The 24,410-nt window shown below is 39.8% G+C and overlaps 2 protein-coding genes across 2 annotated transcripts; both read left to right on the forward strand.

Annotated features, from left to right (window-relative positions):
- Positions 1 to 149: 149 nt before the first annotated feature.
- On the forward strand, positions 150 to 5,184 carry LOC139612198 (uncharacterized). The gene is made up of 4 exons (XM_071467522.1): positions 150 to 842; positions 1,672 to 2,265; positions 2,354 to 2,473; positions 3,820 to 5,184. The coding sequence occupies exons 1-4, from the start codon at positions 829 to 831 to the stop codon at positions 4,859 to 4,861; spliced, it is 1,770 nt and encodes a 589-aa protein (XP_071323623.1). The 5' UTR covers positions 150 to 828; the 3' UTR covers positions 4,862 to 5,184.
- Positions 5,185 to 6,475: 1,291 nt separating this feature from the next.
- On the forward strand, positions 6,476 to 23,484 carry crlf3 (cytokine receptor-like factor 3). Its single transcript, XM_071467540.1, has 9 exons — positions 6,476 to 6,595; positions 12,169 to 12,296; positions 15,103 to 15,310; positions 15,572 to 15,659; positions 15,934 to 16,111; positions 16,193 to 16,421; positions 17,621 to 17,759; positions 17,961 to 18,073; positions 18,612 to 23,484. Exons 2-9 carry the CDS (start codon positions 12,180 to 12,182, stop codon positions 18,875 to 18,877), a joined length of 1,338 nt encoding a protein of 445 aa, XP_071323641.1. The 5' UTR covers positions 6,476 to 6,595; positions 12,169 to 12,179; the 3' UTR covers positions 18,878 to 23,484.
- The last annotated feature ends 926 nt before the right edge of the window (positions 23,485 to 24,410 follow it).

Here is a 24,410-nt window from a genome sequence, read left to right on the forward strand (position 1 = left end):
TGAATTTGTGAGCGCTCAAACTTTTATACAAAGCACCCACATTTGTTTACTACAAATGGAACCAATTCAAACCTCTGCAAGAATATCACAGACCTCATGCGTTGATGTCAAATACATGGTCCCACTTCTGGGGGCCGGTTGTAAGAAGAGGTTTATTGAAATAAAGGGGAGAATAGAAGGGTGTGTGTGTTGTGTGTGTATATGTGTGCGAGCATGCGTGTGTATGTGAAAAAATTATCCTACTAGAACAATTTACTTTTTTTGTGCCATATACCATATTTAAAATAATAACACGATACATTATTATTATTAGTAATACACAACCTGAAACTGCAGCCTTGGGCTACTGTAAGAACACAATACTGGCCAATCTATAATCTATCAGTGGCTATTCTTTATATTAGACAGTACTGTGTGGAGGTAATTCATTTTCAGTTATTTGCTATGACTGTGTCACGTGGGTATAATGACACTGATATGACCATATAAGGGATTGTTCAGATATTAAGTTAGGGGCTAACAATCAGCGGCAAAGTCAGGTGCAAATTGAAACTGTAGTCTTGTGCTGTTGTTCTGTTTTGACATGAACTTAGGAGATAGGAAGTGTTGACCATTTCATATCATTGGTGCTGCCTGCAATCCGTTATCCTCTGTCTACTAGCCTATACAGATGAAAGGAATGGGTGTGGCTCAACTCGCTGAGCTGAAGAAAGTAAAACAAAACCAAACAACACCTATCAAAGTTATGTACCAAGTGGTGATTTTTCAGCATATTCAGTCCAAAACAAGTCCAGTGAGGAACTGAAGACTTTACACTGAGAGGAGAAAATGTCTGCTGCAAGGTAAACTTTGACTCTGAGCTACTTTTGTACAGAATAAGAGAAAAACCTGGAAACAGAGAGGGGTCAAAGAAGGTCAAAGAGGAATGTGTACTGAATAGTAGACACATATTTGACCCCAATGAACACAAAAACATTTTAAGTTAAACAATTATTGACTTGTTAGGAATAAATCTGAGATTTGATCTTTTTTGTCTCAGCTCACACTCACATACCTGATCTTTATGAGTTTGTTTCTCATTTTAATAACTGTTTGAGGCTGAAAACCACATCACTTTGTAACTGTAATTAAAATTAGCTCCACTTCCACCAGCTACAACAGTTTAATGTTACTTATGTATTGATGCGTTAATGTAAAATACAATCTGATTATCTATCATAATTTATTGTCACTTGGTCCATTACTTTTATTTTTGATCCTTTAAGTACTTTTTGCTGATAATACGTAAGTAATTTTGAATACTTTTACTTGTTTTGTGTCCCTTTATTTTTTGTGTCTTTATTGTTAAGTTTTTTGTGTCTCTTTGTAGTCCTTTTTTGTCCATTTTGTGACTTTTTGCAGTCATTTATTGTGTCTTTGTAGTCTGTGTCTCTTTGTTTATCTGTTGTCGTCTTGTGTTTTGTGAGTTGTTTGTGCCTCCTTTTGGTTGTTCTGCTCCCCTGAAAAACACAAAACAAACCACAAAAAGCAAAATAACCTCAAAGAAACACAAAACAACTACAAACCTAAGATGAAGACACATTGATTCTTTCACTGAGAGTTATCAGACAATAACAGCTCAGTGGATAGAATTAGTTTTTAACTCTCACTGGTTGATGCTTTATCTTGCAGGAAGGAACTACAGGAGGCTTTGTGCCTCTACACCACAGATACCCTCAGCTACATCGACACAGTGAGAGGATTCTGTGGGGAGATCTCTGAATGGATGCTCATGAGGGAGACAGAATTAAACATGATGATGGACATTAAAACCAGGGCTGACAACATCGACCTAAATATCGACCATGTCACCCAGTCAGAGGGAAAAGGTAAGGCCTTTCTGGAATATATGATGAGCAAGGTGACCCAGGTGACTGCAGACAGCGGGCCTGCAGAGCTGGAAAAGGAGTTGGCTGCTGTGTTGAAGGACACTCTGAGAGGCCTGGAGAAGCTCGACTGCTTCCTGGATGCAGTGGAGAATCTGGCGGTCACCTCACTTCATGTGTTCATGGAGAACCAGGTTTTACATCTGCCTGCAGGGATCAGCCTTGAACATGTTCAGGTTGTCATCTCTACTGCACGACTCATCTGCCCTCTCCTCCTCGAGTTTAAAAGAGATGCACAAGTCTTCTTCCTCCCCAGACTTCAGAATGTGGAGGTGCTGTCATATCAGCTGGACAGATACATACAGACCACCCAGAAAATCTGTGACCAGTTCAAGAAAAGGTAAAGAGACATTTAACAGCACAAGAATAATACAAACATTTTGCATTAGAAACATCTACTGTAGACAGTAAGTGTAACTGTGTCTCAGCTCCTTCAATGAGTTCTGCCAGAGGATGACGACGGAAACTCTGGTTGACCTTGATGTCGACTTGTCTGAAGATGACATACGGAGGATGCTTGACCAAATCAATCAGCTGGATGAAATCAGGTAAGTGTTATGTATGTTTTTTGGCTCCAAACATTATGTCAACACAGTTCTGCAAGGTGTTAATTACAGTGATGTAAATGAAATCAGCATAATTGATCTGCACATGACTTTTTTAAACTGCAAACTACACTTACTTATTTACATTTCACAGTTCAAGCGCTGCAATGATCCAGTCTTGGACCTGTGTTTATTGTCCATGCTAGCAGCGCAGCATTTACTGTCAAAATATCTCAGCAACTACTGGATGTTATCCAGACATCAATATTATTGCCAGAAGAGGAATCCTCATGACCTTGATGATCTCTAGACTTTTCCTGTAGTGCCACCATAACATTAAAATCTGTGGTTTTGAGTGAAATGTCTGAATAATTAAGCCTCCACGCCAGCAACAGCCAAGGCTGGAGGAAAATTGTTTCTGGGTGTCCGTCTGTCCGTCTGTCCCATTCTCGTGGACACAATACCTCAGTCACGCCTTGACAGAACTGCTTAAAATTTGGCACAAACATTCACTTCGAGTCAAGGATGAATTCGATTTTTATAGGTCAAAGGTAAAAGGTCACGGTTGTGGTGACCTCACAAAACACAGTGTTGGCCTCGTGGATACGATATCTCAGTAACACCTTGAAGGAAATTTGGCATGAGAGCCCCCTTGGACTTAGGCATGAACTGATTAGATTTTGGTGGTCAAAGGTCAAAGGTCAAGGTCAAAGTGACCTTACAAATCACAGTTTTGGCTGTATGAACGCAATATGTCTGTAACGCTTTGAGGGAATTTCTTCTAATTTGGTAAAAACGTTCACCTGGACTGAGGGAGGGTGGCAAAAGGTCAAAGGTCAAAGGTTAAGGTCATGTTGACCTCACAACATAGTTTTGACCTTGTGAAACGCAATATCTTGAGAACTCCTAAGGGAATCCCTTCAAACTTGGCACAAATGTCCACTTGGACTTAAGGACAAATTGATTAGACTTTGGTGTTCAAAGGTCGAAGGTCAAGGTCAGTGTGACCTCACAAAACACTTGTTAGCCATACATCAAAACTTCACACAGCAACTATAACCAAATTTCACACAAATTGTTCATATTTTTTATGACTCTGGAGAAACGCGGATGTAATCTGAAACTAGTCTGAGTGGCAGAGTCAGACAACCATGAAGATTATTTTTCATTTTATTTGTCATTTCTATTGTATATGGACTTTACTGTTTCTTGTAGCCTCCTAATCTGAAAAAACAGATATCAAATCCAATGATTTCTCCTAATTACCATAACATCTTCAATTTCAACAATTATTATATTATTTATTCCACTTATTTAGGCACTTATTTATTTAATTTCCACTTCATCAGGATGAACCAACCTTTCCGGACAGTGTTCTTGTTTCAGGAGGAATCATGTCCTGGCTTCATCAGTGAGTTCAACGACCGACATCCCAGGATGCTGCAGTTTCTGAATGAGCTGGAGGAGACTGCTGTTCAGCTTGACAGGATGAATAAAGGGGCAAAGATCTCCAGTTTGGTAGGCAGCTCAGTGGGGGCGGTTGGAGGTGTCCTTTCCATTATTGGTTTGGCATTAATTCCTGTAACAGCAGGAGTGTCTCTAGCTCTGACCATGACAGGTGTAGGGCTGGGGATCACCAGCGGAGTCAACGGTGCTGTCACCACCGCCACAGAGATCGGAGTAAACGTTACACAACAAAAGAAAGCCAATGAAGTCCTCAAGCTCTTCATGGAGGATGTGCAGAGTCTACAGGATTGTTTGAATGAGGTGACCTGCCAAGCAGCCTCCAAAGTGAAATCAAGTACAGCTGAATTGGTGGTGGGAATGGTCAAGTTTCTAAAAAATGCTCGTAAGATTGAAAAACACATTGATGCACTTGTTGATGCTGCATCTGCTGTTAAGTTGTTGAAAAGTGAAGAGCTGATTGGAGGTGTTGGTAAGGTGGTGGTCCAGGAAGGTAAAGCATTACGTAACATGCCCAGGGCGGCCGCAGACATCCCAGATATTGGTCAGGCAGCAGTCAAAGGGCCCCTCGCTCTCTCCAAGTCAGCCAGGGCAGGTTTCATCACTCTCAATGCTCTGTTCCTCGGCATGGACATCTTCTTCATCTGTAAAGACGGCATCAGTCTGGCCAAAGGCAGCGAGACTAAAGCCTCAAAGTTCATCCGAGCCAGAGCAGCTCTCTGGAGCTCAGAGATGGACTCATGGCAGAGGATCCATGACTCCCTGTGTCAGGGCCTGCTGACATCAGAGAAAAACGAAGCTTTGCTGGAGACGCCATTTTATCCAGAGCTGGACATGGAGAAACAGATAGAAGAAGAAGAAAAGGAAATTGCACCTGATGAAGTGGATGAAAAACTGAAAGATAAATATCTTTGTTTAATACAGTAGTGCTCAGTGAACAGAATGCACTCAGATGTCAGATCCACTGTATGTGAATGAACCATTTTCTTTTCTGTATATAACTCACTGCGTCCAACATCATCAAAATGCATCTTACAGCTGTTGGCTAATTAGCTTCAGTTCTCCTGGTTGTAAACCAAGTTACGTTATCTGATAATAAATGTAAGTGAAAAATAAAATTACTGTGTCAATTCTAGATTTGCAGGTACTTTGTTTAAATGTATCATTAGAGCACAATATTATGCAGAAGCTGTATGATCTAGGTTATTCATATGTATAATTCAATCTGCACATATTTCTTGCACAATCCAACAAAAAGTCAAGGTTTTTTTCTGTAATGCAATAAGTAATAAGTTTAATAAATAATAAATACATTATTACATTATTATATAGGAAATTGCACCTGATGAAGTAGGTCAAAAAAGATAAGCAGCCTTGTGTAATACAGTAATGCTCAATGCACAGACTGGACTCATGGTGTCTTTTGCTGATTCCAGGGCTGTGATCAGATGTCAATTTTCAAATCATACTTTATCTGATAATGAATATAAGTGAAAAGTAAAATTTCTATGTCAGTCCTAGAGTTGTAAGTACTGTGTTTTTGTGGACTCATGGTGACTCATGGTGTCTTTTGCTGATTCCAGGGCTGTGATCAGATGTCAATTTTCAAATCATACTTTATCTGATAATGAATATAAGTGAAAAGTAAAATTTCTATGTCAGTCCTAGAGTTGTAAGTACTGTGTTTTTCTGTGAATAACAACACTGTGTAATAAAAATATTATTGAGGTTGGATATTGAAAAAGAATACTATGTAATTAATTGAGATTATAAAAATACTTAATCATGACCTATAGGCATCTGCCTTTTTTACAGGGATCGGGCATATTAGTAAAAAATACTTACCTTCTTTCTCCAATTCAGTGAATGGTCATCATAGTAGTAATCATTATGTATCTCTTTCATCCTGGCATCATCATTCTGTACACAAGAAGTGAGTATTTTGCCCATTGGCCAATTTTCTTATAGTCCATTGAAGCCTGGTCCTAGATTTGAAGAAAAAAAAATGAGCCAATTAAAAAATATATATATTTCATTTGTTTGACATTGCCAATTTCTTGTGGATGACTTTCTTAGCAGCTGTCTCCCAACAGCCAAAAGCTATGACTGACATTATTGTCTAAAGGCAAGAAAAACATTTTCAACACCTTTAAATGTTAATAATAATATTAAATGTTATACTTTTTAATACCTTCTTAGGCCATTTGTGGGGGAACTGAATTCAATGTTTGGGGGACCTGTTGATACTCTATAATTTCTTGAGACACAGAAAAAAAATAATGCATTGCATTTTGATAAAAGAAAACTTTACAACAAACGACCGGAATACAAACAAAAAAATTACTTAAAACTATGATTTCACACTGGGTGATGGAGGGTTGTTAATGTGACTGGATTTGACATAAATCAATTAATTTCATCAGTTCCACTTCAGTTACAGGGGGCGGTTGATTGGGGGAGGGGAGAAGGGAGCATACCTCAATCCAATTGGTCGAGTTTCCTGTCGATCGCAGTTATGTCGCCTCTGATTGGCTGTCGTCCCTAAAACCCCGGAAGTGTCATTTTTGGACTTCAGCTAAACTTCATCATATCTTGCGGCGGCGGCTTCGAGCTGATTCACGGGTTTCAGGACGAAATGGCCACCAGAAAGCACTAAAACAGGTACGTTGGAGAAGTTTTCTCCACATAAGGAGGGCGGGCTTTTAATTTCACTGATTTACCGTTGTGTTGTTTGACGTAATTTGCCCTCCTAGACATGTTCCGAGTTTCATTGTCTTTTGGCCACAGGGTCGTCCCAGAATCTGTCTTGTAACCTTCCTGAGAGAAGTTAAGGACAAACTGCATTGAGATTTCGTAATGTCGTCTCTCTAAAAGGCACATTTTTATAAAACTCAACTTTATGTCTCCTCACTACCCTGTTGGCTCTCTTTCAGCCTGTCTTACAGCTGATACTGGCAACTTTTTTGCTAGTACGTCTGTTATTGTCATCATCTTCCTTCACTGAAATGCACCCTAGCTCGCAACGTGAACCATCTGTTAAAGTTGACATTTCATAGACAAAGGTTGTAGTTTGGTGAGAGGTTTCTTCGCCGAATTTACCTCAATACATTAACTAGTTAGAAAAACTGTTATTTACATTATTATAATTTATCTCGGTTTGCTGTGAGTGGCGCCAACTTAAAAATACGAGATTTCTTTACGGAGTTTGGGAGGGGTTCTCTCTACACACCAGTCAAATTGATATTATTAGGACTAGATCCGTCGACCTGCCTCCCCATGATAATCCAGCAAGAAGATATGAGAAATGATGATGCGTGAATTATGTCATTTTGCATTTTACATTCTTGATCTTAAACAAGATCATAGGACATTCCCAATCAAATCTGGTGGGCGGAGGTTTAACTTCATGAAAATAACTCCAAAATACGGAAGTTGTTGTGAGCGAGCTAGGACATGTCTGTTGTCTCCTGTTGCCTCGTTTTGTCAGTAGTCTGCTCTAATAATAATAATGTGGGTTTGCACTGGAGTGCCTCTCATAGCTTTCCTGTTAGTCAGGGCATGTGCAGCGAGCCTGAAGGCGCTGCATGCAGCCTCTTTAAACTCCTCATGACATTTATTGAAAGATGAAGCTTGCAGAACTGAAATTGGGTCAATGAATCTAAAAGTTTTCAACAACACCAAAACAGTGTGCATTGAGAACATTTTATAGACAAAACAATCAATCCAGGAAATTATATAATTGATAATGAAAATAGTTCATTTCCGCTGTATTTAAAAAAAAAAAAAATCTCTTTTCAGTAGGTTTGTAAGGTTAGTAGCGTGAGATGAGCCTGTTGATATACAGCATGTTAAGCGTTAAACAGCATTTCATAAACAGTTAAGTAACACCCATTGCTCATGGAGGAATATAAAAACACAGACAGCAAACACAAAGTCAGTTTGTAACACACTCGTTGGATTGTGACCAAAATATGTGGTGATATTAAAACCTCAACATTTCTTATTATACAGAGGTAAGACTTTTTCCCCTGGTTGTGGTTGTGTCACTACAGATTTAGGAAGCACATATTTCTTTGACGCCGTAAACAGTGGGACAGACCTGTGAAAGCAGGACAGTGGGACATCTTCCCATGCAGGTTGACCTAAATACTCTGAAAAGCACACTGCTGGCTATTGTGTGGCTGCATGTTTACGTCAAAAGCAAAAAAGAAATAAAGACCGAATGAGATTTCTGCTCGTTTGTTTGTGGCCGCACCCGTATCATACACAATGGCAAGAGATTTTCTGTGTTATAGTAAAGCTAGATTGATGTTTGCTTGGCTAAGCGCCCAGCGTTCACTTAGTCTTTAGTAGGTTTTGGAGAGAGAGTGAGGGATTATTAACTACAGGATTAAAGAGATAGAGAGAGAGAGAGCCAGCGCCTGTTTTAGAGGATGAAAAAGAAAAAAAAATCTATGTTGTGGGTAGCTGTTATGGCTGGACTAAAGGCTGCTGTTCTGGAGACTTTGTTAGCAGAAAGAAAGGAGTGTGAGAGGGGGCTTGACCAGTGGTAGTGGTGGGTGTTGTTTATGCGAGCGAGCGAGGGCATGCCTGCATAATTCTGTATCTTATTTGCACTCACGCATGTTTAAATGCATATACTGGAGTTTTGTTTGGTGCAGTGTGACAGTTTGACGGTTGTGTATTTTGTGTGCGATCTGATGAAAATGCTCTGTGGTAATTAATTTTCTTTTAATAAACTAATTGATTTATTAACTATCAGTTTAATATCGCAAAGACTGAAAGCGGGGAAAAAAATCATCTTTGGGTTGCAGCTAATAGTTATTTTCATTGCAGTTTAATCTGAAAATATTTTTTTCAATGAATTCTTTAGTCTAAAAAATATATGATAAATGTCCATCACAACTTCCCAAGACTAAATATGACGTCTCCAAATGTCTGTAAAAGACCCAACAATACTTACTTCAGTATCATCAAGGACCAATTACCAAATATTCACATTTGACAGGCTGGTAGCAGGGAATTTTTTCACCTTTATGCATAAAAAATGATTGAAATGATTAACCAGCTAAGAGAGTTAAAAATTTGTCTTCTGTTGTGTAAATAATTGACTCATTGCTTCAGCTTTAAACCACCTTCCAAGAACTGTCACCATCTGCTTCCAGATGGATCTCAATTCCTGACACACAGAGATGAACCCGATCAACTACTTCCAGGCTTATAAACTTGGGCTTTAAGGAAATGAAACAATTGATCAGTTATTTGTGATAATAATTTCATGAATCTGCAGCCCTATATTAGATTTATGTAGGCCTTTTTTTTTGTAGATGTATAAGTTGTTTTCATGGATCTATATTGTTGCATTAACTCATTTTGGATTTACCACAGTTTAATGAAAGCTGCCCACCTGCTCCACATGATAATGGTGTGCTTACTGTATGTGGCAGAAGCATGAGGCTTGTTAGTGACTTCCTCTTCAGAGGCTGTAAAGGAAGTGTGGCCGACCACAGCAGGAGGCCAGGTTGTGTCACCACTTTCAGCGACGAGGACGACGAAGCTGAGCAGAGAATTCGATGCACCTGCTGTGAGAGACACAAGCGCAGTCCACCATTGTGTTGATGATGTGTCTTTATTAAAAAGTTGTCATTGTTCTCTACGACTTGACTGTGAAAGAAGGTTAATTTTAGACCTTCATCATTTGAAGATTATTTTGCTGAAGGAAGCTCATTTAAACCATCATACAGACACACACATGTGGCTATATCTCTCACATATTTTAATAAGAACTCAGATAAATTAATAATATTATAAGCCAGTATGAAGAACTACTACAAAATGCTTTAATTGAAGTCCCTCATTAACATAAACTTTGAGATGAAAAGTCCAAAATTTAATTGAGCTAAACAATTAATTGATTATTTCATTACGATGTTTCAACACCCCTCGATTCTTTCACCAAAATAGACTTCAGTGACAGGAAGACATTTAGGGTAGTGCAAAAGGAAATTTGTCTCTTACTCACTTTCGTTCTGTGTGTTCGGTGAGCAGAGATTTCCATGCTGTTTTGCCCATTTTTTAATGTCAGAGTTTCTGGTTGTGATCAGTCATATATTTTCATGCTATTCTTTAATGAAAGCTTTCATGCAACACCCTGTTTTACAAGTGAAATGATGCTGTTGCAGTATGATGTTGCAGCCCCTTTGTTCAAGTGTGTTAGGTATTTTCAAGTCTTGAACCCAAACTGAAGATGAGATATGTTGAAGGATGTTATCTTTTAAAACCAGTGAAAAATTGAATGAATTCTGTTGTATAATCTGTTGGTAAATGTGTCATATTGCTGTAGATGCTCAGTTGCAAACTCTCATTTAGAAGCAGTCGTAGTATGTTGTGACTGCAGTGACGTTGACACTGACGTTTCAGCTGACGGACCTGTTGTTTTAAACCCAGATGAGCTGAACAACATGTTGATGTTAACTTGTTCTGTGCTATCAGCGTTCCAACACACGAGTGGCTTTAACATTAACACGCAGCCAAAATAACCAGATGCAGTTATTCTAGTGATCTTTGATAACAGATGCCAGGTCACAGGAAGGAGCTTATGAAACTGATTGTAGGTTAGCCAGGATTGCATTGTAAGTGCATCTATTTTGTGCTTTGTTTTTGCAAGGAAGGTTTGCATTGTATCAGAGACTGACTACACTGAGCAGTCCTTATCCAAATTTTATTTAAAGGTCAGTAACGGTCTACTCCCATGCTGCTGGGTACTGAAACCAAGTCAGCCAAGAAGTAGTGTTGTTAACTGACTGGTTGGTTGGTTGGTTGATCACTAGTAGCTGTAGGAAGTGGTTTTCTTGTTGCCACACATCTCTCAGTCAGAATGCTCTGCATTTAGTGTTGTACCTCGTAGTTTCTGTAGTCGAGGATGCAGGTTATCAAACGTTGGCTCCATGTTAGAGATGCAGGCAGTTTCTATAATTGATAGTCGGCCATGTTAACAATCAATAGTCATAACAATTAATAAACTATAACGGTCTTTTCCAGCTTTTACAGCTTAACTGTAGGTTAACCACTATGTTTGCTGCAACAGCAGAGTAAATTTGGAAGTTAAGAACAGATGAAGTGAACACCAACTTACTTTAAATTTAACACAAAGTAATGATTTCATTTAAAACTGCAGAGCTTCCACTCATGTCTGTTGCTATTCAACAAATGCACAGACAAAATCCAATTTTAACTTGGAAACAAAGCTGCACAACTTCCAGGCTTCATTGGAGAAAATACATTAGATCAGATTAAACAAACGTGTTGGATATGCAACAGTCAAAACAAAGTTTGACCCATTTTTCCTTCATCAGAAGAGCTGTAGCCTTCAACAGTGAATAACCTGTAACACAGTTAAACAAACATTAAATAGGTCATACCCCAGTGTCCCCCAGTGGACTCCAGTGGTTTTATTTAAGATAAAACACAACCTTATCTACATGATGAGAGTGACTTGTGCATTGTTCACTTTGGCTCATGTTGGTACAGCTGCTGGAAACTCCTGCTCAGCTGGTGTAGATGTCCTGGGGATGCATAAATGCTGTTGTACCAACTTTATCAGGCCAGTTAGGCGTTTGCATGAGCCTCAGATAGCTAGCTAAACCTGACGTGACTTTTTGCAGCGGTGGTCATCAACAAGACTGTCACAGTGAGTACAGAAAGTCACACCAAGGAGGTGTGTTGTTTTATAATTGTGTGTTGCTCACTTTACGGGTGGTCAGCATACACATATAACTTCTTAAATAGCACGGGGCTCTAACACAGTTCTGCCTGTTACAATGTCTATGATACATGAAGTAATAAAGCAACAGATCTCCTCCTGTGGGAGGCAGATCTGCAAGTATTACATTTTTTCCTCTATTTTTGTTTGAAAAATGTCTGAAATGATTTTAGTCAGTAGACGGCAAAGTTGTGGAACCTCGAGATGAAGTTGTTTGCAAGTGATATAAGCTAAAGTTAGTCTAACCTACCATTCAACCTGAGATCACATCTCCAAAACATTCACTCACATGAGCACCTACAGGTAGTTATGTCTCTTGTTGGTTTTCCCTCTCATGGCTGTAACGTGCAAAAATCGATATTCAAATGGTTCAAATTTATTTTTTTGTTGTTTTTTTTTTTTTTGTAATGAAGTTCAAGTTATACTGGATCTCAGCAGTGTTTTGTAAATGCTCCTCTCTTATGTGTGTCAGGAGGCAGGAGGATGTCTGTGGAGGTGGACATATTGCTGCAGGAGGCAAAAGAAAGCATCGAGGCGGCCCAGAACTACCGCAGTGAACTCCAGCAGCGCCTGCATGGCCTCAACCAGGCCCGCAAACAGGTACCGCAGTCTGCTCACACCGCTACGCCCCTACAGATTTAAAATACAGCTCTGAAATAGACAGATCACACAGCGCTTTATGTTTCATCTTTCTGGTTCTGGTTTCTCTTTAGAAGTTAAAACAGCTCATATTACTGCAGCCGGTGTTGTTTTCTTAAGAAGAGTTTCCTACCCCAACCACCATCTTTGTTTCAAATACACTTTTTCTCTCTCAAATAAAGACAAGCAGAGCCAGGGCAATATGAACTATGTCAACTGAATCCCAGGAGAATATATTCTCCCTCTCTCTCGCTGCTATCTCTTCCTTCCTCCTGCTGTCTAGATTTACCCATCCAGCTGCTCACAGTAAACAATGCTGCTATTTCCTGTTGCTATAGACGGACAGAAAGCCTTAGAGGAGAGATGAAGGAGGAGACACAGAGGAGAGGGACCAGGCCAGACTCTTGTCCAGAAACATGAGGCTCCAACTAGTTTTAATTTATCAATAATTATTTTAAACACAGTATAATTGAAAATTATGGTACTTATTGGGTTTCGTTTTGGATGCACAAATATATTCTCTTCGCTGTGGTCACTATGGGTCAGTGTCATCTCTGAGTGAAAAATTATTCTTAGTTCTGAACTTTTACTTTGAGGAATATAAACATGCTTTAATATAGGAATTGAACATATCTCAAAGAAGTTTGACTAAATCAGATAGAGTCTCAAGACTGTCAAACTTATTTTTAAAACCAGTAAATGTCTGATTAAATAATAACTAAACTGGATCCAAACTATCAGTGTTTGTTTTCGATAACATGGGGCTGTAGAAGTGTTTTGGTCAGTGTCCAAAGTTACTCAGCTCTTATTAGTCACTTACACAAATAAATGTACCAGGGACAGTTTGAACTCCAGCAGGATGACTGAAGGGAAAAGTGTGAGAAGCAGACATCCTCCTCTGAAGACCCAAAAAAGAAAGAAGTCCTCCTCTCTCACTGCTGAGTCATGATGAGATGACTCCACACTGAAACTGCTGTAGGAATACAAGTGAACTTCAGATTTCAACTAACCTCAACACATTTAGATCGATGTATAAAATGTTTGAAGCTACCAGCGCCAGAGCCAGACATTTCCTTCAGGAGCTGGTGGAGACCAAAAGCAGAGTTAAAAGAGAGTGACTTAGATTCATCAGGTGACACAACACCTCTCCAAATCAATGGTAATGTTTCCTGGATGTGCAAATAAACAACTGTTAATGAATTTCAATCAATGTTGTGTTCATAACTTTTGTCTGCTTTGGGTTTAAAATGATCTAATTTCATTCTGTAAATAGTTTTTATGCACAGTTATTTTTCCAACCCACAGCCAGATTGTTTATAGATTTTTGTATGGAGATCTATATGAAGTACAGTGAAAAGTGCTCTTTAAATGAAAGAAATTAGGTCTCACACAATATTGTTTTTGTGTGTTTGTGTCCCAGCTGTGCCATCATACTCTGAGGTGGGGTCCCTTTTCCATTTTCCCATAACCCCCTTCTTTCCCACAGCAGGGATGGCTCACCACCAGATTATAGGAATCCAGGAAGCATTACACACACACACACACACACACACACACACACAGACAATGAGAATAAGAGAGGAGATATGAGACTGTGTGTGTTTGAAATCTCGGACAATACTATCACTGCAACATCTTGTCTTTGGAAGAGAAGTCGTCCAAACATTTTGGGAAAACTCTGCGTCTATTTCTGTTTCTCCTGATGTCAGATCATCTCCTCCCATGTTTGATGGTTTCTGGTTGTATTTTTAGTTTGACTATTATTTAACCAACACCAAAATATTGATCATTGGTCTCGTACTTATAGTCGCCAGGAAGTGATGCATTGTCGCCAGTGGAAAATGTCCTGTGTCTGCAACACACACACACTTATACACACATGCAAAAAGTGCAGTGTGTGTTCTGGCAAAAACCCAGTGTGTGTTTTCCATTATAGTCATATTGTCCTTGCGTTATCAGTGCAGCAGTTGTCAATCATCCTTCCTTCCTGCTATCTCTCTGCAGCTCTCTGTATATATATTCATTGTGAAATCCGTGGGCTTGTGTGTGTGTGTGTGTGTGTGTGTGTGTGTGTGTGTGTAAAAGTGTGTTTTTGAAAGAGGAACTGAAACATAACCAAACCAGCAAGCTTCCTGAGGAGCTACTTGTCAGTGAAGGTAGCCTATGCTGCTGCTGTGTATCGTTTTAAGGCCAATTCATAGTTTGTGCATCTGCAAATCCACGAGGAAACAGCAGCATGCAAATCTGAATCCATGAGAACTACCTGCACTGTGAGCATGTGCCAGACAAACTGGACGCTCGATTCATGCACCAGATGTACCTGCTATTTATTTCTCATCCTCAACGGTTGCACGCTTTTTTCACGTTTTTTTTTTGTTTGTTTATTTTTTCATGTACAGGAGTGCATGAAGGAGTGCAGCTTCTTTTTGCTTTCAATAGGTCAGCATCATGTTTTCTAGTGTGTGTGTGTGTGTTGAACGTGTCCATGGACGCATATGCCTGATTGTAGTGTGTGTGAATAGAAGTGCGTCTGTGTCTGCGTCTGCAGTCCACGTCCATCCGAGGGCAAGCAGAAGTAGTAGTAGTATGGTAGTATTACTTCTGTATCCAAAGCCTGTTAAACGGTCTTGTTTCTTATTCCTCATTGAGCTCCATTAGTTTGAAATTGCATAGATAAAGACTCTTTGTGAGGACTTTTCAGGGATGCATTAGCAAGATTTAGTGCAGTAACCTTGTCTTTTAACCTCCTCTTTCCTCTGCTCTGTAGGTGCGGGGAAGCTCGGGTCAGGCCCGTGAGGCGCTGCGGAGACACTTCGCAGAGCTGCAGGCAGCAGCAACACGGCTGCTGACAGAACGACTGACCACCCTGCTGGCTGAAGTGGACGCCATCGAGGCCGACAGCGTCAAGCCGCTGGATGACTGTCAGAGCCTCATCGAGCACGGGGTGGGCCAGGCCGACGAGCTGCTGAGAGAGGGTGGGTCCTCTAGGATCTCTACAACCATCTACAAAACATTCATTTTTTTTAAATGAAAAGGGACGCTTGTTTTCTACTTGTTAGTCTCATCCTTTTGCTGTTTCTTTATACTAAAATAAACGTCCATGGGTTTAGGACCCTTTTTTTTTAGCTAAAAAAATAGATTAATTGGGAAAAAAATCTGCATAGTTACCCTCAGTTCCAATCAGATAAGAAGGAACATGTGTTAAATATAGCCTCTCTCTCTCTCTCTCTCTCCAGGGGAAGCAGCTCTACGTTGTGGTCTTGGGGAGAAGGAGGACAAACTGGGAAGTTTCACCAAGAAGGCTATGCACATCCAACTGGACAGGTAGGACACGGACACACTCTTTATGACTGTTTCCCTCATCACAGACCGACTCAGAGAAACTGAAAACAAGGGAGTCTGCACAGAGGTTACACTAAAAACAAACATCCTCAATTAAGAAAAACAAATCACTTCCTATATGTAACAATATTGTGTGATCAAAGAAACACCTGTAACTATCCTTCACAGTAATACTGGCGCTTCATGATGTTTTTGTATCATTATCACTTTGCAGTTACCCACTCTATTGAAACATTTTCTAACTTTTTTTTTTCAGTCTACCAGAGGTACCGGCCTTGGTGGACGTGCCGTGTGTTTCAGCCCAGCTGGACGACTCCCTGCTGGGGCTGCTGAGGGACCGGGTCTCCCGCCACGGCTCTGTGTCCTCCCACCCACCCGTCCAGATAGAAGAGCTGCAGGAGAGACCGGGTGGTATCCTGGTCCGCTGGTGTAAGGTCAGCAGGGGAAAGGGGCACAAATATATAATCAGATGCTCACATACATACTGAACACGTTGACATACATTTAAAACACAGGTGGACGAGGACTTTGCAGCGGCAGATTATCGGCTGCAGCACCGGCGGTCTGGCAGCGGGGGGAGCCAGTATGAGGACGCCTACATAGGACGGGACAGTGAGTTTCTGGTTCTCCACCTGGACCCTCACACAGATTATCTGTTCAGGGTGTGCGCCCGCGGCGAGGGGCGCACCGAGTGGAGCCCCTGGAGCATCCCTCAGACAGGATACACCACACTCGCACCGCATGGTAGGTGAAGACTTCTCATCTGACCCCTGCAGGGTTTAAAGGGTTGACCTGGTGCTGCAAAGGTTCAAATATTGAATGGAGCAACTGGATTGAAGTGTTACACACATGGTGTTGCTCCACAACATCCAATCACTATTTTAACAGCTTTTTTAAATAATTATCTATATTATCTTATACAATCTTATACATGTGTCTTCTACATTATTATATATTATCTATTTACGACATAATTTTTCTATAGCTTTAGAGCAGAGGTCATAGACCATTTTCAGATTTTGTCAAAGGGAAACAGAAAAACCCTCCTCTTCACCCAGAACCAGCCTAGGAGACACACCAATGTTCAAATGTGAAAGACTGATGATAAAAATGCAGCAGATCAGTAGGAAGGAGTTGTTTACTTTGATGTGTGAGATATGAGCCCTTTTCCCTCCAGATCATCTGAACAGCACATTGTGACTTTTCTTTTTTGCACAATTCCTTTGTGCAATATTTAAAATTGATCCACTGCAAATGAAACAAATAAAAAAATAAATAAAATAGCAGTGAAGTGTGGTGACACCTTTTAACTTTGGTGTCAAGTGCGATGCATTTCCTGCAGCTGCTTCATGATGAAAGTCAGCAGGAAGTAACTGAATTCGTCCGCAAAGATCAATAAATTGATCATGATTGATGAGTTGTTGAGGGCTGTCTGGTTTTATCTGTGCAGGTTTTGAGATTTGGTCTCTCAGAGTGAGTTGAACGTACAAAACTAAAATTAAAAAAATGGGTAAGAATTGTGTTTTATAAACTTTTAACTGAAGAGCAACAAACAGGTTGTGCATCAAAACACCAGCAACCTTTGTTTCCTGTCTAAGCTCACACACTGTCCATTGTCAGGGCAACAAGATATCTGTCCTGTTCTCCAACTCAGTGCCTCCAATAAAATACTATCACCATTTCTCCGTCTCAGTCGCTGTACCTGCAGTATTATTACTTCATTGTGACCAGCTTTGATTAACTGGTGCAGGGACACGACTCAAAGAAGACACAGTCTCATCAAGATTGCAGATGTGCCAACATCTGTCTTTACACTTACAAAACCTTAAAATTCAGTCATTTCTGAACACAGATACAGACCAAATACAATGTGTAAATGAGTTAAATAAGTAAAACAACCAAAAAACAACAATCGTTAATGTGTGTGTTTGTCGTTGTAACAGAGTGGTCTCCGGGCACTGAGGGCTACATCCTGAGCAGCAGGAGAAATATCGCCCTGCGCAATGACTCCTCCCAGTCGCGCTGCCCCGTCCTCTACTCCAACGCACCCACCTACTTCTGTGGCCAGACTCTGACCTTCAAGTACGCACTCTCACACACACACAAATATAGATTTATTTATGCCTTATCTTTACAGCTGTGCTCGTGTTTCTACAGCTGAAGCAAATATGTAAATGAGTGTAAAACGTGTTGACTTCTAACCCTTTTCTTTCCTCCTGGACTCTTTCTGTAAATCCTTTGGAGAGTCAGAGTCATTGTGCATCTCATGTTTTGTGTTTGTAGGATCTCTGCAGCAGGTCACATGGATCGGAGGGACTGTCTGGGCGTGTGTGTGGACAGCGAGAGGGGGGCGGAGTCACTCCAGAGAGACCAGGCCGTCTGCATTTCCACGAATGGTACGCTGACACAAAGGCCCTGTTTGCACCTGCTATTAACATAAGATCTGTATCTGGACACCTTCATCTGCATCATGAAACCTGATCCAGCTGGTATTAAAATGTGCTCTCGTTATCTCGATTACATCTGGGGATGCATGGTTTCCATGGGAACTGTTAAGAGAAGGAGGGAAAGGCAAACCTGATGCCATTTTTATTATTTGAATATATTAGAAAATATTATTTGTCTGATTTGTGACATATAAATAATTAATTAGTAAAGTCAGACCTTTCATCTCAGCGAGAGTCGTTATTGTTCCTTTACCAACTACAGAAAAGTATTTGATACAGTTTGGTGAGATGCACTGTGGCATATAAAAATAATGACCATGCACAAAAATATCAAACCATGTGTTTTTGTTTATGGTATTAAATCCAAGTTTTTCCTCTGATGAAATTAGTATTTTATAAACTGCTGGAGACAAACAGTTGCGTAAACCTGTTTAATTTGTTCCTGTGAAGTGATGATGAACACTTGTGTCTCTGTTTCTCCACTCAGGTGCTGTATTTGTAAACGGTAAAGAGATGACCAACCAGCTTCCCGCCATCACCATGGGCTCTGCTGTGACCTTTGACATGGAGGTGGTGAATCTGTTTCCCATCAGCAACAACAACCTAAGCGAAGGCAGCAACTTCAAGCTGAGGGTGACCATTGGCTCAGGGAACAGGGAGGTGGTGTTCGACTGGCTGGTGGACCAGGCGGTGGACTGCCTCTTCTTCGGCTGCTCCTTCGTCCACTCCGGCTGGAAAGTGCTCGTGTTTTAAAGGCTGCGTCGCTCAGTTTTTAAAGAGAGGATCCTTTAATCTGCTGGAGTTTAGGAGCTCCTCACACAGGCTCCGTCATCTTCACTTTAATCATTTTTCTTCTGCTCTTTTTTTCCTTTTTTACATCTGAAGCACAAACAGGACGGCTGCAGAGTCTGGAAAAATAGGAAAATCAGTCCTTCTTTCACAGAATTTCTTCAGCGTAACAATGGCTAACTGTCAGAGATATTTCTCCACATCAGGAGCTGCACATGATATTCCTCAGTAATTAACCACGTAGCATGGAAATCCTGTAATTCTGCCATGTATCTTTCCAAACATGGAAAATTCCTGTGACAAAACTGACCAGAATTGTCCTGGAACTTCACTTCAACTTCACCACATCACCACATCTGTGAGCTTGTGATGAGGAAGTAAAAGGTTATGAAACACAACAGGTTGTTGGAATAGATGAATGAAGAAAAATCATTTATCTGATTTTAAGTTGTGTTTATTTAGTTGAGGGCAGCAACTTGTGTCTTTGGCTCTGGAGATGAGTCAGTGTTTACATGCACTTAAGTAACTGTTGCTGTTGGCTCTGCAGTAGAATGAATCTGCCACTTGCTCAACAAACCTGGTTTCTGTTGACATATCGGGAAGTAGAGGAACCTGATTCCCCAGTTACATGTGTTCTGGAGAAAGCCTACATGTGCCTGTCAGACCTCAGAGAGGGAAAAGTATCACAGTGACAGCAGAGTAGTGTCTGTAAGTTTAAATAAATCAGGTTCTCACAACAGAACCATGAATTATTTTAAATGCAGACACAGTTTTGCTGTAAGGAATAACTGTGCTCTAACCTCAGTCTCCTCATTGAGTTGTCATTTCAAACGCTCTGACTACGACGAGAAAAAAAAAAAAAAACACGCTTTCAAAATGAGGTGAAGTTCGGGGAAAATCTGGTTTCTGACTTAATGATGTGATGCTGCATTTCTCCTGTTTAACTCTGGGAAAAGATAAAATACTTGTCTCCCTGGTACCTGGAGCAACATGCCTCCGCTGACGCAGCCACACTGGGTGAACGAATGAGATTTTCTGTAACCTGCTTGGTTTCTTGTGTGCATGTAAACTGTCTGACTGAGACTGGGAGGGTCTCTTCCTCTCAAGGGAAGGGGATGTGATCGATCCAGATTTTTCCAGACTCTTTGCAAAACCCTGTCAATGTCGATCCTCCCCACACTTCTGCTGCTTCTCGTGCGAACAAACAGTTGAGCAGAAACTGGTTGTGTTGAACGATGACCCGGCTCCTCCTCAGTCTTCAGGGAGCCGTGTCGGGAGGATTGATATTTGTTTTCGTGACATTTCTTGGCTTTTGGTTTGATTTGTTTTTGATTCCTGGGCCTTCTCATGAGGTTGGCCATTGTTTACAGCTTTTTATCTATGCATTGTCTTCATTTAGCCGCGATAAGAGTTTGACAGAAGAAAATCACAGCCTGTCAGGACACACACTGATCCCAGGAGGTTACAAGTTTTTGTCTGTGTTTGTGTTTTGGGAGCAGAGTCATCACACTCTGCTGCTGCCTCTGCTTTAAAGGGTTTAAACCTGCTTTTAAAAAAGAAAATCATTATTAGTTTATTTTAACAAAAAACGTCACTGTGAAAGTCACACCTCCTCTTGTTTTTTTCTTTGCCTCTTAAATCTGTTCAGCAGATGTTTAAAGGGACAGTTCACCAAAAACACAAACCACCCTGAGTGTCATCCGTGTGTCTGAAGTTCTGGAGAAATCAGCTGAATCTGCTCAGAGGAAGCCGTTAGACGGTGAGACGTTACGAAGCAGTTTCGGCAAAAACACCACAACCTACACAGAAGTCTCAAGTGTCAATAAGACAATTAGAAGACATGGATAATTGTGTGACAAACAAGCCAAATACAGTCGTTGTATTAGTTGAAACAAATATCTACAGTCTTTGATAACATTAAATTCAGTTTCCACGATAAAAGCCTCAAGTGTGAAAGACTTATATTTATTCAGTATTTTTCTCACCTGCTGCTGCTTTTTCTTTTTCCAGCCATCAGTTTAAAACTCAAAATTTACAAGTCTTTTACATTTTTGCTGTAAATTACTATTAACAACCAACAAATGTTTTATTTGTAATTGGTTAATCTATCCATCCATCCAGCTTCTAATCCAGGTCCAGGCTGCGTTAATTAAAGACTAACAATGCTGTCAAAGACTAACAATGTGATATAATAATAAATAGCTGATTCTCTATCATACTTTCATTCTTTGCCCGGTGTGATGGTAAAACAGGGATTTAAAAGGTCTTAAATTTGACTCTGAACTCTACATTACTCTACTGTGAACTATTTGTTTTCCCTGATAATGTCTTTTTCTTCACGGCTCCATACTTTAGTTCATTTAGCTTTCTCACAGCCACAAAGCAGTGTGACTCACCTGACCTCTGAGCCAATCAGAAGCTTGAGAAAGAGGCAAATTTAGCAGGTTTGACTGTTACAGAAGCTGAAAAAAGTGTCGTTCACCCGGAGCAACTGAGCTTTTTATTATTTTTATTCCGTCTGTTTCTATTTCCAGCCGGTTATCTTCGGATCATGGTTGAAGTATTTTGTTATTTCAACTTGAGGAAACATTTTCTTTTTTTTAACTAATTTAGCTCATTATCATCTCGAGATAAAGAGTCCTGTTCTCTCTCTCTCTCTCTCTCTCTCTCTCTCTCGACGCCTCTTTGTCTCCAGCCTGAGAAGAACAACTCGTACTGACGAAATGAAAAAGGACACGAAGCACACAAGCCTTTAATGGCTTGTGTGCTTCGTGTCCTTTTTCGTGTCAGATTAAACTCTGAGATAAAGACAAACAGTGAGATAATTTTATCAGTGAATTATTATCTGTAGTTTGACCGAAAAGAAACCCAGAGATGTGGTTGCAGGCTGTGGAGAGAGCAGGTGAGGTGGAGCAGGCTGGTGGTGACGCTCCAGGCTGCAGAATTGAACCTTGTTTTTGTTGAACTGTTGCCTTAAAACAATCAAACTCTGATGCATCTACTCTTTAGCTGCTTTTTTTTTTTTTGCATTGACAATCCTAACAGTATTCACAACACCTGCCACTTGAATGAGAGGATGAGAGTTTGAATCCTAGGAGCACAAATATGAGAGAAGGTCGCTGCTCCGACGGCCTCGTTCAGTCCAATGTACCCGGTCTGACTCGTTTCTGTGTGAGGCTCCTGTTTACTGAGAGTGGGATTAATGTGAGGACACGACTTAACCTCTTCTGTGTTTGTGTTGATCAAAGATGTTTTTTACAAAGACGTGTTTGACCTGTGAACAGCAGAAAAACATGACAGTTCTCCCTTTGGTCTTTTCTCTGGTTAATTTTGTGGATCCTGTAAAATATTTTGATTGTTATAATGAAGGCTGCAACTAAATATTATTTTCATGAGTTGATTAATCATTTTGTGTCTCAAATGACAGAAAATAATTTAAAAAATGCCTGTTACAGTTTCCTATGCACCTGGGTGACGTCTTCAAAAAAACTGAAAGATATTCAGTTTATGATGGAACAATATAAGACAGAAAAGCAAATGGTTGTTTTTTTTGTTTGTTTGTTGTTTTAATTAAAAAAAGGACTAAAATGATTATCTATCAAAATAGTTTACAAGTAAATTTCTGTCAGTCAATTTATCAACTAATCGTCCACGTATGTTTCCCAAATAAATCAGAAAAATAATCAGAAAAATAATCAGAAAAAAAGTCATAAAATAATTATTAAAGTACAAAAGTTGGGGGAAAAAAATTGTTTTAATCACATTTTCATTTTGCCTCCATCAGGCACCCTTACTTTTTATAACTTTGGTGCAGAGCTCTTGTTATTCAGAGCAAATAGTTTTCTTTGAGCAACATATATTTTCTAATTCAAAAAAATGTTTCCAGTTTTAACAGGATGCATTTCCTCCGGTTTTGTTGTGAGGCGTCTCTGTACTGCTGCACAGGATCAGGCTGGTTTAAAAATTATTCTTGGACTTCAGGGTTTTCCTTTATGGCGATCCACCATATTTCATGAATTTATTTTATCTCTTTTTGTGTCCGTTTTAGTCTGTTTCTCTTGTTACCTCCACCAAGTTCAGTGATTTCACAACACTTCTGCTCAAGAGTGAAAAAGACTTGACCCCTGTTTTTCTTTTTATTAAACAACCATATTTGAAATAAGAATAAACATTGGTGGATGCTTGTCCTGCACACATCATGGACTGTTGTTAATAACATAGGAAGGTGTCATGGGACATATTCATGAAATATCCCAGATACAGTCAAAACGTTTTTAGCTCCTAGCAGTGTTCTTCAGAGATGTTTCCTTTATTTTTCTGCTGACCTGAGCTCAGTGTTTTGTCTTGGATGGGTCCAGCTGATGGTACAAATTTCCTGAAACCAGTGAACACAACCTCACAGTACCTTCCTCTCACCTGAGGAGGGAAAACTAAGAGACTGAACCACATTAAAGCAACTGTTTGCGTTTGGCAGTCAAAACAGTGACATCTGCTGGTCAAAGATTTGCATTTGTTTTCACTGCTGTCATCCTTGGTATTTTGTTCAATAAAGATCATATCATGTAAACTGATCACTAGTATAAACTTTGTGGTTCTGCTTTTAAATAATCTGCAGGTCTTAAAAAGCACTGAATTCAGTTCCTTCAAAAAACAAGGCCTTAAAAAGTCTTAAATTTCTTTACAAAGGTGTTGAATATTTCTCTCGCCTGCTGTAGATGGTAACATTGACTGTAGCTTTTGGCTGCGAGGAGACTTGGACATATACAAAATATACACTACGTTATCTACAGTATCACTTCATTTATTACATTCTTTATACAACTTAATATCAGTGTTTTATATTATATAGTGTTTTTGTTTTAATGCGTAATAATAATCATAATAATGACTATTTCTAAATGAAACAATGACAGTAGAATATTACTGTGTAAGGAGTTTTCAAAATCTTCAAATGAACTTTTAATATAATGAATGTAATATGTCGAGATTAAATCAATTTCAAGAAATCGAGATACATATATTTAAAAGCCTTCTCACAGTAAGACTGAGGCATTTTATTATTATTTTTTAATTGTCTGACTTTATTCTAGTGGCGTTAGCGCACACTGATGCCCCCAGTGGTCAAAATGAAGAACTAAGAATTAAGCTAATGGTGTTGAAACAGAGTTTACCTCCTCAGGATTCAGTCCATTCACCTGTTATAGTTAAGTTATAGATTTGTTTTCTCTCTTTCATCATGTTCACAAGACGTTCCCTCTCATAAAATAGATATAAATCTTAAATTTTCTGTCAGCCTTCAGTTTGGTGCTTGTATTTTGAAAACCCGAAGCATTCGCATGACGTCACTTCCGCCAATTTCATTTAATGTGTTGCAGTTCCCCACCGTGACCACAAGAGGGCAGCATCGACTCATGATTCAAAGCTGGCATTAAGTAAAAACACATTTTTTAATAGAATAAAAAAGTGAATCTACTTTTGCTCTTCGGTTTTATAACCC

The sequence above is a fragment of the Trachinotus anak genome, unplaced genomic scaffold, assembly GCF_046630095.1.
Source record: "Trachinotus anak isolate AG129_WGS33_773 ecotype Australia unplaced genomic scaffold, CSIRO_AGI_Tana_v1 ptg000003l, whole genome shotgun sequence".
Classification (NCBI taxonomy): domain Eukaryota; kingdom Metazoa; phylum Chordata; class Actinopteri; order Carangiformes; family Carangidae; genus Trachinotus; species Trachinotus anak.

What these genes read in the sequence shown, in the direction of transcription:
- crlf3 (XM_071467540.1), top strand. Translation starts at nt 12,180, where the DNA reads ATGTCTGTGGAGGTGGACATATTGCTGCAGGAGGCAAAAGAAAGCATC. An exon ending in TCAACCAGGCCCGCAAACAG is followed by an intron (nt 12,297 to 15,102) that starts GTACCGCAGTCT and finishes TCTGCTCTGTAG; the next exon opens with GTGCGGGGAAGCTCGGGTCA. An exon ending in CGACGAGCTGCTGAGAGAGG is followed by an intron (nt 15,311 to 15,571) that starts GTGGGTCCTCTA and finishes CTCTCTCTCCAG; the next exon opens with GGGAAGCAGCTCTACGTTGT.
- LOC139612198 (XM_071467522.1), top strand. An exon ending in TGTGACCAGTTCAAGAAAAG is followed by an intron (nt 2,266 to 2,353) that starts GTAAAGAGACAT and finishes ACTGTGTCTCAG; the next exon opens with CTCCTTCAATGAGTTCTGCC. An exon ending in AATCAGCTGGATGAAATCAG is followed by an intron (nt 2,474 to 3,819) that starts GTAAGTGTTATG and finishes CCACTTCATCAG; the next exon opens with GATGAACCAACCTTTCCGGA.